We start from the raw sequence: 17,745 nt of genomic DNA on the forward strand, positions 1-17,745 counted from the left end.
CCGCCACCATCCACTAGCATATTTATTTTTGTCATTATATAGAATTATATTATATCACTCACATTAAAATTTAACAAACACCTTTACATTGCTTTTTATACTCACAACATTTTTAAAAATAGAGCTTATCAAATGCTCATCTACTTTATTTTAGATTTGATTATTCTTGAAACACAACAGAAGTAGTTTTTTTTTTTTTTTTTTTTTTTTTTTTTAAGGCACGACCATCCCTAATTTGCCTTAAAACATTCATTTGTAGTAGAGAAAATGAATGACTAAATTTTTTTCAAAGAAACACTAAAATGACTACTATTTAACTCAATAGTCATAATTTCGGATATGGATGAATTTTAGTAAAGATGATCTTTGAGGGAAGATCTAAAACATAAACGGTTTGTTGAAATACCTTATGAAACGAGACTAACTGAACTGTGCCAAAAATATGTGCTAAAATGTATCTCCGGATCATGACTATATAATCTTTTGGGTAATCATTTAACAAAAAATAAGAAATAAAAAAATGAATGCAACTTTCATGAGTAAACCTATCGAAACACATGAATTGGCAGCTATTTTTCATTTGCCTCCGATTCTTATATTAATTGGATAGAATTTAGGAAATTTCAGGGATCTAAGTTGGAATTTGTTCTGCCTTTAAAATTTCCAATTCGAACTGGAAAAAATCCAATGAATGCATTTATATAGATTTTTAGAACTCCGATTGTTCTCTTTGAATTTTGTCGTAATGTTCCAAATTTATTAAAATAACACATGGTGGACTAAAGATCGCGTACAACGCACCATGATCTCCGAGTGTTGACTAAAAAATGAAAAAGATGAGAGAGCGAAACACATGAATTCATCTAAAAACTTAGTCAAAGAGTGTGGCACTGCCATTGAGACTAGTTTGGTTAATGTGTCAAAGATATGTGCGTGGGCTTACAGATATCCGCCACATAATAAATTACAAACCATTTTTTTAATTTTCGATGGGACGAAACTAGGAGTTGATTGAGGGCTGAAACAGTTATCAGAAATAATTAAAATATGTGTATAGAAAAATAAATTTATAAATAAATAAGTAGTTATTTTTTATTTTTTTTTATCAAGTGTAGATTTTTTGAAAAGTTGTGTTATGCACACATTTATTTTTTAGGTATGTATCTGTGAATGCACGACCCTTTTGAAAATTAATATTTTTTTTAGTACATTGATATTTTACATTAAAGGGAGAGGGAGTTCGGTTAAGTTACACAATAGGCAGCCTAATTTAGTATCGAATTTGCCATCTACGAGATTCGAAGCTAAAAATAATTTAAAAATAATTTATTTCATCCATTCATTTCATCTCATTATTCATTGTACTACTCCCACTACTTATTTTGCACTTTAGTCTTCTTATCAGTACTATCTGCTCACAGTTGCAGCAAATGATTGATTTGATATTTGAATTGGTTGGCGCGTGCTTACGCGCGATTGGGTTGGATTATTTTTTATTTTTTGTCCTTATCATTAAATAAAGTTTGTGAGGGTAGAGCCAACCAAATCCTTTCAAACTGACATCAACAATCTCCAAAAAAATTTAAAAGGAGAGAGAAATTTGAGATAAAAAAAATATATTGCTAACATCAATACATGACAGTAATTTGTAAGGAAATAGTTTAAAAAATAGTGATAGTGCTAGTGTTCGATTTTAAGAAATAGTCAGTGTTTAGTTTACGAAATAGTTAGTTTTTTGTTTAAGAAATAATTAGTGCTTAGTTTACAAAATGGTGACAGTACTAGTTTACGAAACAGTGATACTACTAGTGTTTGGTTTGAAAAATAGTTAGTACTTTGTTTACGAAATAGTGATAGTACTATTACTTGGTTTAATATATATAGTCTATTGTGTTCAGTTTAAGAAATAGTCAGTGTTTCAGAAATAATCAGTGTTTAGTTTACAAAATAGTAATAGTATTAGCGTTCAGTTTAAGAAATAGTCAGTATTCAGTTTACAAAATAGTCAGTGTTTAGTTCAAGAAGTAATGATAATATTAGTGTTCCGTTTAAGATATAGTTAGTGTTTAGTTTAAGAAATACTGTTCAGTTTAAGAAGTAGTCAATGTTTAGTTTACAAAATAGTGTTTGGTTTAAGAAGTAGTGTTCAGTTTAAGAAGTAGTCAATGTTCTGTTTAAGAAATAGTCATAGTATTAATGTTCATAAAACTAAATAATGAAATTTTTCTTTATTTTTGATTTTGTAATATTATTACTTAGTTTGTTCTAAAACAATTGAAAGAATAATCAAATAAACAAATAATAAAATAAAAATAAAAAGTTTATGAAGTGAGGTGAAAGGAGAGAGAAGAGTAGGGAGAGGTGAAAAAATAAAATTTAAAAAAAAAAAAGAGAGAGAAAAAGTTGATGTGGATGGGTGAGGTGAAAGGAAAGAAAAAAATGGATGTGAACATACGAAAGAGGGAGAGGGAGAAAGAGGTTGCACGGTTAAGAGAGGAAGAGAGAGTGTGTGTGTGATGTGACGTCCGGTCTTGCGCCTCAGTATATGCTTTTTTTTTATTTTGTTCTTATGTAAAATTTTTGTCATTTTTATTAAAATTTGAGTCATTTTTATTAAAATTTAAGCTTTTTTTATTAAATAAAGTTAGCAGATGGTTTTTGGTTAATTAAAAGTTTTGAGAAACCATTTTCATTAAAGTTTCCTTATTTTTTTTATCTTGGGGCAAGTGGGAAAGTCGGGTCTCTAAGCCATCAGTACGGAGCAATGCTTTGTCAAAGTCGAAGTTGAAAACAAGGATGGACAAATGAACTCAAATGTAACTGGTAAACAATCCAAATAAAAATTTCTAAGTGGTACTGTGGTATGATTGAATCTTGGTTTCAATCATACTACGTAAATGTGAACAAGAAGAAATATGTAGATACAAATAACATAATATTATTGACGTGGTAAAACCCACACATAATGGGGAAATTCAATTTGTTAGAAACTAGACTCGAAGCTTTACCAAATACTTATGTCTTGCAATACTCTGGTTTTTATTTTTGCTCTCTTTTGGATGATTGCGTCACAATAAGTCCTCCTCACGAGCAAAGAGATCCACACAGCTTGTTCACCAATAATGTGTTGGAGCAATATTAGAAAATATGAAAAATAACAATATAATTCCAATCATAATAATCATAAAGAAATTCACAACATCAATTATATATGAGATTAATATAAACAACTAAAGAGAAAGTTAGAAAAAACTGACAGACTTGCAGATTGAGGCTTGCATAAATGCAATGTCCTAAAGACATAAGTTCGCCCCTACTCTTGTGCTTGTAGTTTGGTAGACGTCCGTCTCCCAAGATTCAACAATCTATAATCTGAAGTCAAATCACTTCAATCTTCGGACTTTGGCAAACTTCATATATTCCATACTCTCAAGACATGACTCGGAGTTTAACTAACAAATAATAAAAGACATTGGAGAAAACTCTTTTTAGAATCCAAGCCACCCCTTTTTAAAATACTGTGACCGTTGCCTAAAGTTCCAATGAACAGTCACAACTCATGAATTTGAATTCAACTATGACATGACTCTTATTTTTCATTCATACAGAAATTAAATATTATAAATTAATATTATAATATATAATTTCTGACATAATGTAGGTGTCACATCCCGACCCGGGCAGGACCACTTCCCGGGCCCGGCTCTACCGTAACACGAAATTGTCCACTTTGGGCTTACCATTCCCTCACGGTTTTGTTTTTGGGAACTCACGAGCAACTTCCCAGTGGGTCACCCATCATGGGATTGTTCAAGCCCCCTTCTCGCTTAACTTCGAAGTTCCTACGGAACCCGAAGCCAATGAGTTTCCAAAAGGCCTCGTGCTAGGTAAGGATGAGAATATACATTTAAGGATCATTCCCCTGGGCGATGTGGGATGTCACAATCCACCCCCCTTAGGGACCCGACGTCCTTGTCGGCACACCTCGACTAGGGTTAGGCTCTGATACCAATTTGTCACATCCCGGCCCGGGGCGGATCACTTCCCGGGCTCGCTCCACCACCGTAGCACGATATTGTCCGCTTTGGGCTTACCATTCCCTCACGGTTTTTTTTTTGGGAACTCACGAGCAACTTCCCAGTGGGTCACCTATCATGGGATTGCTCAAGCCCCCTTCTCGCTTAACTTCGAAGTTCCTATGGAACCCTAAGCCAATGAGCTTCCAAAAGGCCTCGTGCTAGGTAAGGATGGGAATATACATTTAAGGATCATTCCCCTGGGTGATGTGGGATGTCACAGTAGGATTATGAATGAATGCAAGGATTCTAAAGGTTTCACAAAGTTGCTCACTAAGCCTAGCAAACATAAAACCTCTCCCTTTCAGATGTAATATTGAATATTACGGTTATGCAAAAGGTGAAGAAAGAATGATGCAGACTTATAGGAATGGGACGCCTAACTACAAGGAGTAATAATAGGGAAAAACAGTCTTAGGTGTGTTCCGAAGGTAAAACCAATTCTACAGACCTAATTACCAACCTAAATAAATATGATTTGATTAGATTTGATATCACTCTCCTATTTTTTTTTTTTTTTTTTTTTTGAACAATCAATGTTATCTACATTAAGGGAGGAGGTGGGCTTAATCTCACAATGAGCTAACAATAACGTAGTTCAAATTCGTCTTTGGCGAGAATCGAACCTAAGACCTCTTACTTACCAATGAAGAGGAATACCACTAGACCGTAGTACTAAGTGGTGATAACACTCACCTAATTAACTCAACCTCTAAACATATATTTTCCTAAAATGAATGCACATGTTTTACCTCAAGTAATCCACGACATTTGTTTTCTCCTGATTTTTCTTGATGCACAAATCTTTAAAACACGAACCTAAACACTAGAATCAACTTATCCTAGAACTTGACAACAAAAAAAAAAGAATAAAAAACCTATCCCGGAATGAAAATTACAAACTCCCGCATACAAATCTAGGAAAGAAGCCAATGAAAGTCTTGCGTTTGGGACCTTGATTTTCGGACCGTCGGACCAAAGTGGAAGAAACAGTGAAGACCAGATCTCCAGATCCAGAGAAGCGGATAAACTCAGATCATGCCTTGGACCTACAAGTCAATACAATCAGATCTATATAGTTGGAATGACCCACACGATCTGGATCAGATCATCTTAGGTTCTATCGGGACAAGTCAATCTGATAGGCACTGGAATGGTAGACCAGGTTTGGCCTCAAGAATGACCTACTTGGTCCTCAAGGAATGTATCCCCTAATCCTATACTTATTAGGAGAAAATCTTCGGAATTACTATTATTATGGAAATGAGTGTGTGCTCCAATTAACCTAATAAGAAGGAAAATGTTTATAGATTTCCTATTAGGATTATCACAGCTTTTAATACTGATTTCTATCCTCATAAAGACTGTCATTAAACACTATAGATACACCCCCCTATATCACATTCTCTACGCTTTATACCACTGCTTGAAGCTCTTAAAATTTTGTCCTAACTTGATCGTTGTATGATCTTTGGCCGGTTCCTCATCGGTGCGTAGGTTGTCGTAGGGGCCTTGGCCGATTTCTCATTGGTGCGTAGGTTATTTTACGATCTTTTTTGTTTTGTAGGTTTCCTACGATTGTTTGTATAATAAACAGTGGTGTGCTAATTTGGTTCCAACATTGCACTTCAGATCTCTCATTATATGAAAATATTAGCCATTAAAAGTTTGAACTTGGGACGTAGTGAATTATAAGTGAAATTGTAGAAAGGGGGCCATAATTTCTAGTGGTGACACTGCGTTGGCAAATATGCTCAAGAATTTTCAAATAAGTTAAGTGTCATGAATATGCTCAAGAATTGTCAAATAGTATTTGGATATTTTTTATATTATTTCGTTACTTTCTAATTGGTGAGATATATAGGAATTACAAGAGTTGTTTACAAGTATTTCATCGATGTGGGACAAGGAATTTACAATAGAACCAACATATACAACTTGTAACATTCTTTTCAAGTTGGATCAAAGATGTTACACCTACCCAACTTGTAGAGCGAGTTGGAAAACACACTACTAGAGACAACCTTAGTAAGCACATCAATAAGTTGATCTTCAATTTCTACAAACGAAAAGGCAATGATTCCAACATTCAATTTCTCCTTCATGAAGTATCAATCAATCTCAACATGATTTATACGATCATGTTGCACTGGATTATGGACAATCTTTATAGCTGCCTTATTACCAAAATGTAGATTCATAACTTACTTGGTTCCAAAACCAAAGTCTCTTAATAATTTCTTCCACCACAACAACTCATAAACACCATGAAACACATCATATAGTTAGTGTTGCAACCAAATTCGCACACCACCATCCAGGGAGGAGTGCTCAAAACACGATCTACAAGAAAGAGCAAACAAACTGTGAACTCCTTAGGGCACCAGTGTGGTACTGGCCGAAGAATCTCTGACGATCAAGTCAATAAAGTTCATAGAATTCAAGTAGTAGGCAAGAGAGTGAGAGAATAATATTGCATGCAATGTCCATGATATCATAATACTTTTAATGAAACCTATATGAGGGTGTATATATAGTTATCATGAGTGAATCCTCTTAGGATATTGAATCCTCATAAAGTCAGAAGAATTATAGAAGATATCTAGCAATAGATATTCTTTCCCTGTGGTATTATGATTAATTGAGGCTTAATTAAGCTAATTTTTAGATTATAGGAATCTCCAAGATAATAGGAAACTGTTGGTAAATTAGTTATTATTTTATTAGTATTTATGGTTTTCTTGTGGGCCAAGGATATTACAGTTTTTTGCCCATTAAGGATTAGGGTTTTGCTTTAGTTTTCACTATATATAGTAGTGTTTGTATTAGTTTATTTTAATAAGTTAGTCAAGATATAGTTCTTACTTTGTAACCGTTTTAGCATTCTTGTTATTTAATATTATTTTTATTATTTTGTAATCTTGTTATGATATTCAACTAAAACTAGATCATCAAAATAAATTTCGTATCTTGCGAATCAAGTATGATCATTCTCGACAAGACTTGCATGCCTTGCCTACCATTTCGGAGCCCCACATGATGTGGTGCACTGTTTGTCCGTTAGTACGACCCAACCTAACTAAGTCTGGTTAGTCCATGATCAAACTAAGGAAGCGCTTGTATTCCAACCCACTTTACTCCGATTCTAGAATTTTCACGATCTCACAAATAGTAAAAAAGTTTAATCGAAACGGGTTCTTTTCATACCAATTAATTTCTTAATTTTACTCATTCCTAACTTATCCGATTCTTTAAAAATGAGAAAAAGTAATTCTACAAATAAAAGAAACAAAAAGTTTCCAAAAAAATAAAAATAAAATAAAGGAAACAAAAAGTCATTATAAATATTTAATGGCGAGAGTACTTTGACAAAGTATTGCTCCGCAGTCCACAGTCAATCCACACTAATGACTTGACCCAACTTCCACCCGGGGCCCCACTCTCCGTACCAAGAATGACTTATTCGACCACACGTTCAAAAAAGCACTGTATCTACATCCTACGCAAAACTATAAAACAAAAGAATGACTACTTAATTAATCGTGCATGAACCTCTTTTATATTGTAATACGTATAATTAATTATTTCTGATATCTTATTCCCACGTATCTATCAACAAAGCAGTCATGGTAGGCGCCTACACAGAAGCTTCAACCTTTCCCCGACAACAATTCTCTCTCTATATAAACGCATTCAAGTTTCATAACAACCACAAGCATTAAGCACCTTACATTCACAAATCACAAATTACAGCGAAGTTAAAGAAACTAAAGCAGATATTAATTAGATTAAGATGGTTTACGAGTATGTTCTTGCTGGTGTCTTGGTTTCTCTGTTGGGTTCGGTTTTCTTTGTGATCATAAACACTACTTTGAGCGAAAATAAGAGAGACGTTGCAATTGTGTCAGAAAACGGTGTTTGTTTGGCACCGGAGATTGAGAAAAGTACCGACGTTGTCATTGTTGGTGCCGGAGTTGCTGGTGCTGCTCTTGCTTACACTCTTGGAAAGGTGATCATTATTTCTCTCTCTATTTATAGTCTAACTCTCTTGATCTTAATAATCTCTATTCGGAGTTCCAAAGTTCTCTATTTTTTTTTAAAAGATGAAATATAAATGTTGAATAGTAAGTTCTTTAGTTTTGTTGTTACTTTTTTAACTTTATTTTCCTCAGTAACTCAGTTAAGTTAAACAGTTAAAACTTGAAGCTGTATTTTTCTGACTTTTTATTTCTAAACGATTTATTTATTTTTTACTTAATCCTATGAATGAATCCTTCAAAACTTGCTTTCATACTTAAAAATACTTGAAGCGTCGTTTTAAAGAAGAAAAAAGAAAAATAATTGTCCTTATCATAAATATTGCACCCAAAACTCGCTTTTAAATCTTTCTCACTAACATTTGTCTAAGAGCTGAGTAAACTAATTAGCATATTATATCTAGTGGATACGACCCTAGCCAAGTTGACTAAAACAATGTACACCCCCTCTGCACCTAAGTTTGGATCCCCCTCCTCATAACTTAATCGAACTTAGTATAGATCATTCTATTGTTTATCCAAAAAACCAATTAGCATTTCAAACCAACCCTTTCTTTCCTTGTACATATAAGGCTTCAGTCAATAGATGACGTTGTGAAAGCTAATTTCTTTTCTTTCATTTTTTTATTCGACTCTAGTGGGTGCTAATAATTACAATAATGCAGTCTATACAGTTGTAATCTTGTTCACACTTTAAAGTTAGGTTTCCGTCCGTTTGTAATTGTCCTAGAACATTGAGAAGGCTTGCTAATTAAGCATTCAGATCTTATCCTGGCGTTGATCGAAGTCGTAATTATGTGGCCTTTCGAGTTAATCATGAGTTTTTCTTGTTGTCAAATGTAGGAAGGACGACGTGTACATGTGATTGAAAGAGACTTAAGTGAGCCAGACAGAATTGTGGGTGAACTATTGCAGCCTGGAGGCTATCTCAAATTAATTGAATTAGGTCTTGAAGATTGTGCAAATGAGTCCATTGATGCTCAGAAAGTGTTTGGTTATGCTCTTTACAAAAATGGCAATGATACAAAACTATCATATCCCTTGGAAACATATAGCTCTGATATCGCCGGCAGAAGTTTTCATAACGGGCGTTTCATCCAAAGAATGCGTGAAAGGACTGCAACTCTTCCCAAGTACATGAATTCCCATCCTCCTGTAGAATATGATTAGAAGATAATATTTTTCGATGTAATTTCTCTTGTACCCCTTACTCATGTCTCAATTACTTTTTTCTCTACAGTGTGAAATTGGAACAAGGAACAGTGACAACACTAATTGAAGAAAAGGGCACCATCAAGGGAGTGATGTACAAGAACAAGGCCGGAGAGGAGATGAGAACGTATGCTCCGCTAACAATAGTGTGCGATGGATGCTTTTCAAATCTGCGTCGCTCTATCTCTACTCCGAATGTATTTTATTCGATCTTTAGAAACTCGAGCATTTCTTTTATATTAAAATGGAAGTGTTTGCACTTTAATGAGACCCACAAGACTAACTTGTCTAAATACTGTAGATTGAGAACCCGTCCTGCTTCGTTGGGTTGATCTTGGACAACTGTGAGCTTCCTCATGCAAATCATGGACATGTGATTCTGGGAGATCCTTCACCCATCCTGTTTTATCCTATCAGTAGTACCGAGGTTCGTTGTTTGGTAGATGTTCCGGGCACAAAAGTACCTTCAGTAGCTAATGGCGAAATGGCTCATTATTTGAAAACTGTCGTGGCTCCTCAGGTGTCTATTATTTTGCTTGACTTTATTATGCTTCAATTTCCTGTCATTTCGATTTAAAGGGACTAATCTGAGGAATGTGCTGTTTCAGGTTCCTCGTCAGCTCTTAAAGGCTTTTCTAGCAGCGGTTGATAAGGGAATCATCAGAACAATGCAAAACAAAAGCATGTCGGCTGCTCCTCAGCCCACTCCTGGTGCTATTTTATTGGGGGATGCTTTCAACATGAGACATCCTTTAACTGGAGGAGGAATGACTGTGGCTCTTTCCGACATTGTTCTTCTAAGGGATCTTCTGAGACCCCTAAGTGATTTCAACGATGCACCTGCTTTGTGTGATTATCTCAAATCATTCTACACACTCCGCAAGGTATGTATCAACATTCTCAATATGTAAAAGAAAATTTTCACTTATAAGGCAGTCTAACATGTTATGTTGTTCAATCTGACAATATAACACGTCATAAATATAATTATCATCCATGTAAATATGTGTCTAATGGAATTGGTTAATTTTCATTGCAGCCTGTGTCGTCTACCATAAACACATTAGCCGGTGCCCTTTACAAGGTATTTTGTGCATCGCCTGACCCCGCAAGACAGGAAATGCGTGAAGCATGCTTTGACTATTTGAGCCTTGGAGGCATCTGTTCAAATGGACCAATATCTCTACTCTCAGGTCTTAAACCTCGTCCATTCATCCTGTTTCTACATTTCTTTGCTGTGGCTATATATGGAGTCGGCCGCTTAATGATTCCATTCCCGACGCCAAAACGGATGTGGTTGGGGGCTAGATTGATCTTGGTATGTTACTTATTTTCCTAGTACTGTCTCAACAGCAAGCTTGTTACATTAGTCATATTACAAACAACAAAAACATGAATTGCTAACTAATCTTTTGGTTTTCATTTTCCAGAGTGCATCAGGAATCATATTCCCGATTATTAAAGCTGAAGGAGTTAGACAAATGTTCTTTCCTGCAACAATGCCAACATATTACAAAGTTCCTCCTGTTCATAGAAGAATCAAAACAAGAACGAAGCATATATTTTAAGAAAAAAAGCCAAACAAAATACTTGTATCATATTAGCTTTTACCCTCGCAAACAAGGTGAGGGTTATTGCTGAAATTAGGAGAGGAAGTAGAGAAGTTATTTTTCTCAATTCTTTTACCATTTGTTGTTCTGCAGCTTCGTAAATAGTCTACACTTCAATTTTTTTACTTAATTAGTACTACTCATCAAGTCTTCAAACATCCGACTCCTTCTCGACCTTTGCAATGCCTGCTTCTGCGATTTGCTGGCTTTAATTTGTTGTTAATTCTGATTTAGTGTAGTTTCTTTGTATGGCCTTCTAATGCAGAAAGAACGTGACCAAATTTGATCAACTAATTGGCGGGAACTAAAAATAAAACATGACGCATATCAGCAATGCAAGATGACCTTTTGAAATTTTAGCATGATTGTTAAGCTAGAAAAATACTTCAGGTAAAACGACAGAAAAACATGCTTATTCCAACTAAGGTGAGAATTAGCATCAACGTTCCGTGCTGAGGTTTGGTAGAGAGTGCGGCATTTTAAGGGAATTATGTAACAGCGGGGTCGGCCAAAGGGGAAATTGGTGTCATTGTTTACTGGCTATAAAACTATATCAATCCGCTTTAGAAAGAGTGTAAAATTCTGGAAACACCATCGGAAGTACCCCTTTTGGTGTTTTTGTTCTTAGAAGCATATTGTTATTTGCATTACTAGACAGTGCATGGAAACTGGGGCATTGTTGTTTGTATTACCAAACAATACTGAAACTATGTTGCCAGATCTAACCTTCTCAGTGGTCCCTTTCTTGGATCAGTACGAATACTAGTCTTTATCTCTTCAAGACGCATAACATCACCCAGGTTATGCTCTAATACAGTGCAGCTGTCCATGAATGCAGCAGCTCGGCCTGTGACAAATCCTTAGCCTCAATAAGAACAAGCGCTGCACAAATCATTTGTGAGGAAACACAAGTCAATAAATTCTCAACTGTTAAACATAGAAACTCAAACTAAAAATTCCAAAATTGAATAGCCAGTTACTAACTTTAAATTCGATAAACACATCACGAGTAAAACACTATAGCATCCAAATCAGATGGGATGGTATGAGATAGGAATACCAACAGCTCGATTTTGGGATCTATGTATGTGTTTTCGACCTTTTGTCTATTTGAACATCTAATCCCCCATTAAATCAATGAGTTTTTAGTGAATTTGGTACAAATGTGGCTTCATGTCCATCCAATTATGAGTTACACACTCATCATGTCATCAATTTAATGAGGATTCAAATAATTCGTTATACAAATGAGATAACTAATACAGTTTTAAAACTTTAGGGTGTAATGTGAAACAGTTAAAATTTTATGGCCCATTTTGAAAATAACCCCAAACTTAAAGAGTGTAAAATATAGTTAGCCCATAAATTTTTGTGTACTCGTATCTTTATTTAGTTACAGCTGGTGTACATAGGATTGAAACATTAAATTCCACTGGGTCACTAGGCGTTAATTCATTTTGTTAACAGTTTTGACTCTCATCCTAATTAGTTTTCCGTTCATCCACATTTTCACTAAATTATCCGATTCCTTAATTCTCTAAAACTGATAAGTAATCTGCTCTAAATTAAATTTCATTTTTTAGCTGCAGGTTGTTCAAGTCATTCCATTGAGCTTGTGAGACAATGACTCCAACAAATTCCACAAATAAAAGATAAATTAACTGCAACAATTTCTACAAATGAAAGATAAATAAAATGCCATGATAAATATTTTATTATCGAGTACTTTGACAAATATTTGCTCCACAGTCCACCGCCCTCCACTCCAATAACTTGACCCAACTTCCCCGTAGCCATCATATATTTTGACAATTTGGTAAAGGGGGCTCTTGGCTCTCCCACAAACTTTCTATTATATTTGTTTCCAAAAAAAAAAAAAAAACTTTCTATTGTATTTTCACATTGGAAAGAGACTTTGTTCTCTCTCTAAGGGTTACACGGTTGGCTTTTCCTTTAGAGCAGCTCCAGTGTGTGCTGGAGCTCGAGAGACAATGGAGTGAATAGGGCCAAAGAGTCCGGCTGATTTGGTCCATCGTGTGGCAGCCCGAGGGACAGGCCCAGTTCGAGGGCCAGGCATGGACGAGTTGCCAGCTCGAGAGTCCGAAGGCATTTTGACGCAAGGCTGACGTCACCCAGACGTTAGCCACATTTTTTATCTTTTTCTGTCAGGTGCATCGGCTGACAAGATATCAAAAAGGAGGGGTCCGCGGCCCACTAAGAAATGTTCATGTTGGGAAGCCACGTGGCTTCCCCTCGTCCGTTGGATTTCAACGGCAACAATTTTTGGACCGTTGGATTTCCAACGGTAGAAAAAATAAAAAAAACCTTATTTAATATCAGTCGTTGGATCTGAGATCAACGATCCACGTTATTTGCCTTTATAAATTTAAAAGAAAAAACAGTTTTAAAAATCAGAAATGTTACCGTTGTGCCACATGGCACAATCTGAAGTGTTGGAATTCAAATTTTTTTAATCCAACGGCAGAGATTAATTAGTTGAATAAAAATTAAAAAAAATGTAAAAAATGAATAAAAATCCGAAAAAAAATTGATTTCACTTTTCTCTAAATACCTTCTCATTATCTTTTATCTTACACCACAATTTCATATTTTCTCAACTACTTTCAACCATATTCCTATCTTTCTCTCAAAGTTTCAATCCAATTTTTTTCCAACAAAATGACTAATGATGCAAGTATGAATTGGATGTTTCTTGAAGATGTTGCGTTGTGTAGTAGTTAGGTTGAAGTTACTCATAATTCACTTATGGGTAATGAGATGCAGTTGCGAGAAATGTGGAGTCTTATATTCATACCAATTATCTTGAGAAAATGGGTGGAAAAAGAACCAAAGAATCGATGTCCAGTCGTTGAAAATTACTTAGCCGATCGCTTAGTATGTAGAGAGACGCCTTGGCACAAGCTAGTTCTAATCCTTGAAGTGGGGAAAATTTAGCGGATCAGGTAACAATATGTTATTTATTTGTTTGTATTATTTAATTATTAGTTACTTTCATTATAATTATTTGTTTGTATTATTTATTTGTTACATACCTTGATTATAATTATTTGTTTGTATTATTTAATTATTAGCTACTTCCCTTATAATTATTTGTTTGTATTGTTTATTTGTTACCTATTTTGATTATAATTATTTGTTTGTATTATTTATTTGTTACCTACTTTCATTATAATTATTTTTTTGTATCATTTATTTGTTACCTTTCTTTGATTATAATTATTTGTTTGTATTATTTATTTGTTACCTACTTTCATTATAATTATTTCTTCTCCCGCATTGTGTAGGAACTTCAAGCACAAGCTTGGTACAATTGTAACATCCCACATCGTCCAGGAGAGTGGATCATGAAAGCCTTATATGTATATCCCTATCTTTACCTAGTACGAGGCCTTTTGGGTGCTCACTGGCTTTGAGTTCCATAGGAACTCTGAAGTTAAGCGAGTAGTGCACGAGAGCATTCCTAGGATGGGTGACCCACTGGGAAGTTTTGCTCGTGTGAGTTCCCAGAAACAAAACCATGAGGGTGTGGTCGGGGCTCAAAACGGACAATATCGTGCTACGGTGGAGTCGAGCCTGGGTTGTGGTGGGGGCCTGAGCCGGGATGTGACAATAATGCCAAAACCAAACCCAAAAACAAATCATTCACCCCGTGGGAATGTTGGAATATTGTCAAAGATTGTCCTAAATTTAGAGTTGTGCCTGTCGGTGCAGAAGTTTTCATGAATAGCACCCCTCTACACTTTACACCGGATCATGCCTCGCATGTTCATGAAGATGATGCAGCAAAAGTGCCCGAAACGCCCCCTGAATAAGTGTCAGGGTTGACCCGTTATCCAATTAGGCCTCAAGGTAAAAAGGCTTCAAAGAGAAAAGGGAGTGCTTCCAAGAATGATTATGCAAAGTATATGGAAGAACTTGCTCGCCAAGGTGAATTGACTTTGGCGCGGGATATGGTGAAATTTGAGGCTGATAAGGTAGAGAGGAGGCAAAAGCTGCAGCTGTTAAGAGAGCATTTCAAGGTAATGAGAGGGAAAGAGAGCTACTTAGGCAAGAAAGGGAACATGTTAGAGAAGAAAGAATGACTCAACAAGATCGTGACATTATGAACACGCCTTTAGAAGGGAAGTCTCCAAATTCTAAATATTTTTGGAAGTCGGAGAAAGCGGAAATGGTGTGAAGGAGGCGTGCAAGAGCAGCGAGAGCAAGAGGAGATGGTCTTTGCACGACAAGAGAAGATCATCCTAGCACCACAAATTGGTTAAATGATGATGAATATAGTACTTTTTGTAATCGGAGCTCATAATTTTCCAATCATTTTGGGTTGTAATTTATTATTTATTGAATAGAGTATTTTATGTTGTTTCCAATTTATTGAATTTAGTACTTTATTTAAAGTGAGAGTAAATTTATTTAATTTGGTAATTTATTAACACACCAAATAAAATTACATAAACATACCAAATAATAAAAGACTCACTAAATGAACTTAAAAAAAACACACCAAATAAAATTAAATAAACACACCAAATAAAAACAAACACATTAAATGAACTTAAGTATCTTGAGCTTGTTTCAATTCCCACTAGTGCTTTATCAAGTCAATTTGTCGGGCATTGTGTATATATGAATTTTGAAGTGCAGTATATCGTTGAATGATCAATTCATTGTAACGTCCATCCATTTCTAATGGCTTATGTTGCACGGGTTCTTCGGTGGCGTCATGAGCATAATATATACGTGTTCTTGAATTGTTCATCGTGTCTGGCTCATATTCATTAACGACATCATAATCGTACTCATCTTCCACAATTATGTTGTGAAGAATGATGCACGTCATCATGATGGATCAAAGCGACTCTACATCAAACATTCTCGCAGCACCCCTGACAATCGCCTGCGAGCTTGGAGGATATCAAAATAACGCTCCACATCCTTCCTGCACCCCTCTTGACAGCTTGCAAAGTGTTTTTCCTTTGCACCTCGCGGATGTGGCACTGTTTTGACAAATGATGACCACCTTGGGTAAATGCCGTCTGCTAGGTAGTATGGCCCATCGTACATATGTCTGTTGACGCAATACATGATTTTGGTGCCTTTCCTTGCAGGTCATCGTTGAACAATGAGGATTGGGCAAGGACGTTGAGGTCATTTTGAGCTCCCAAAACCCCAAAAAATGTGTGCCAAATCCATGTATCAAAAGATGTCACCGCCTCCAAAATGATACTTTTTGCTAATTTTCTTTCCCCATAAGCGTCTTGCCATGCACTTGGACAGTTTTTCCACTTCCAGTGCATACAATCGATGCTTCCAATCATCCCAAGAAAACCTCACATCTCGGCCTTCTTCAGAAGCCTTTGCAAGTCCATGTTAATAGGTTTTCTGAGGTACTCTGTGGTGTAGATAGATTCAATTGTTCTGCAAAACCTCATCAGGGACTTAAGAATGGTTGATTTCCCTATCCTCGCTATCTCATCCACTTGGTCTGCAGATGCTGCATACGTAAGCATCCGCATCGCAGCAATAATTTTTTGCTCAGGAAGGAGACCCATAACACCAAAAGCATCATTCTTTTGCACAAAGTAAGAATCATGGTTGTAAACAGCAATCATGATTTTGTTGAACAAATGTCGTTCCATTCTAAAACGACGTCTGAAGTATGTATCAGGGAATGCACTGTTACAGACAAAATAATTGTCCAAGAGCTCCGCACCTCATCGTTACCTGCTTCTATCAAGGTTTCAGAAACGGCTGGGCCTGGAGATCTGAGCCATAACTTGAATGACTCGATGGGAATGTGAGGCTCTGGTCATTCTTGCATCGTCATCTTTCCTTCTACACTCATCATCCTCTTCCATCTCATTTTGGGCCACCTGGAAATTGAACGTTCCTTCTGATTGGTTAAACAATTCTTCCTCTTACTGATCAATTTGCCACCACATTCTTGAAGAAGAAGAAGACATTGTAAGAAGGAAGTAGAAACTATGAATAATGATACATATTTTGATTTTGGTGAAGAATGAAACAGAAACTATGAATAATGATAGAGATCTTGAGAAAATTGGTGTGAGATTTCAGAGGATGGATGATGAGTTATATGGAGGATTCAGAAAGGATTATGTTGTAGATAGTGCCACGTGGCATGCCGTTATTATTTAAAAATCTAATCGAAATCTATCCTCAAAGATTCTAAAAAGGTAACGACACGTGGCACAATGGCATTGGATAAAAATCTTATCAAAATCCATCACCAATAATTATCTTTTCAGATAATAACACGTGGCCAGTGTTCTAAAAATCGGCCTAGGCGTTGGGCGGTGGCCAACCGCCTCGATTAATGCATAATCGAGAGCAAAATCGAGATAGGCATTAGGCGCTCGCCGAGGCGGCCTGAGTGGCCTAAGCGGGCGACTAGGTGGACTAGGCGGTCTGGGAATTTCAATTTTTTCTGTATTCAAACTTGAGAAAGGATGAATGCGGATTAGCTTTGTTCTGGTTTTTCTAGACTTCATGAACGTTTGGTTTGTGTTCTTGTGAAGAGGAAGAAGATGAGAGAGATTCTCTCTCTTCCTTCCACACCCACGTGATCACTGTCTTTATTTATTTTTCATTTTTGGTTTCTGTCCATTCAGACAGCTAGCATCTTGACCTTCTAAAAGAAAATGGGTTGTCAGTCCATCCATACTTCCATAGCATCAGGTGTTAGGTATACTTCCATAGCATCAGGTGCTATTAATAATAAAAAAAACATATATTATCAAGCTGTCAGTTCACTATTGATTTTTAAGACTT

The 17,745-nt window shown here is 35.9% G+C and overlaps 1 protein-coding gene across 1 annotated transcript; it reads left to right on the forward strand.

The window, feature by feature from the left end:
* Positions 1 to 7,808: 7,808 nt before the first annotated feature.
* On the forward strand, positions 7,809 to 11,105 carry LOC137733451 (squalene monooxygenase SE1-like). Its single transcript, XM_068472602.1, has 7 exons — positions 7,809 to 8,085; positions 8,957 to 9,246; positions 9,354 to 9,522; positions 9,627 to 9,845; positions 9,934 to 10,209; positions 10,365 to 10,643; positions 10,756 to 11,105. Exons 1-7 carry the CDS (start codon positions 7,870 to 7,872, stop codon positions 10,891 to 10,893), a joined length of 1,587 nt encoding a protein of 528 aa, XP_068328703.1. The 5' UTR covers positions 7,809 to 7,869; the 3' UTR covers positions 10,894 to 11,105.
* Positions 11,106 to 17,745: the final 6,640 nt, after the last annotated feature.

The sequence above is a fragment of the Pyrus communis genome, chromosome 5 (assembly GCF_963583255.1).
Source record: "Pyrus communis chromosome 5, drPyrComm1.1, whole genome shotgun sequence".
Lineage (NCBI taxonomy): Eukaryota > Viridiplantae > Streptophyta > Magnoliopsida > Rosales > Rosaceae > Pyrus > Pyrus communis.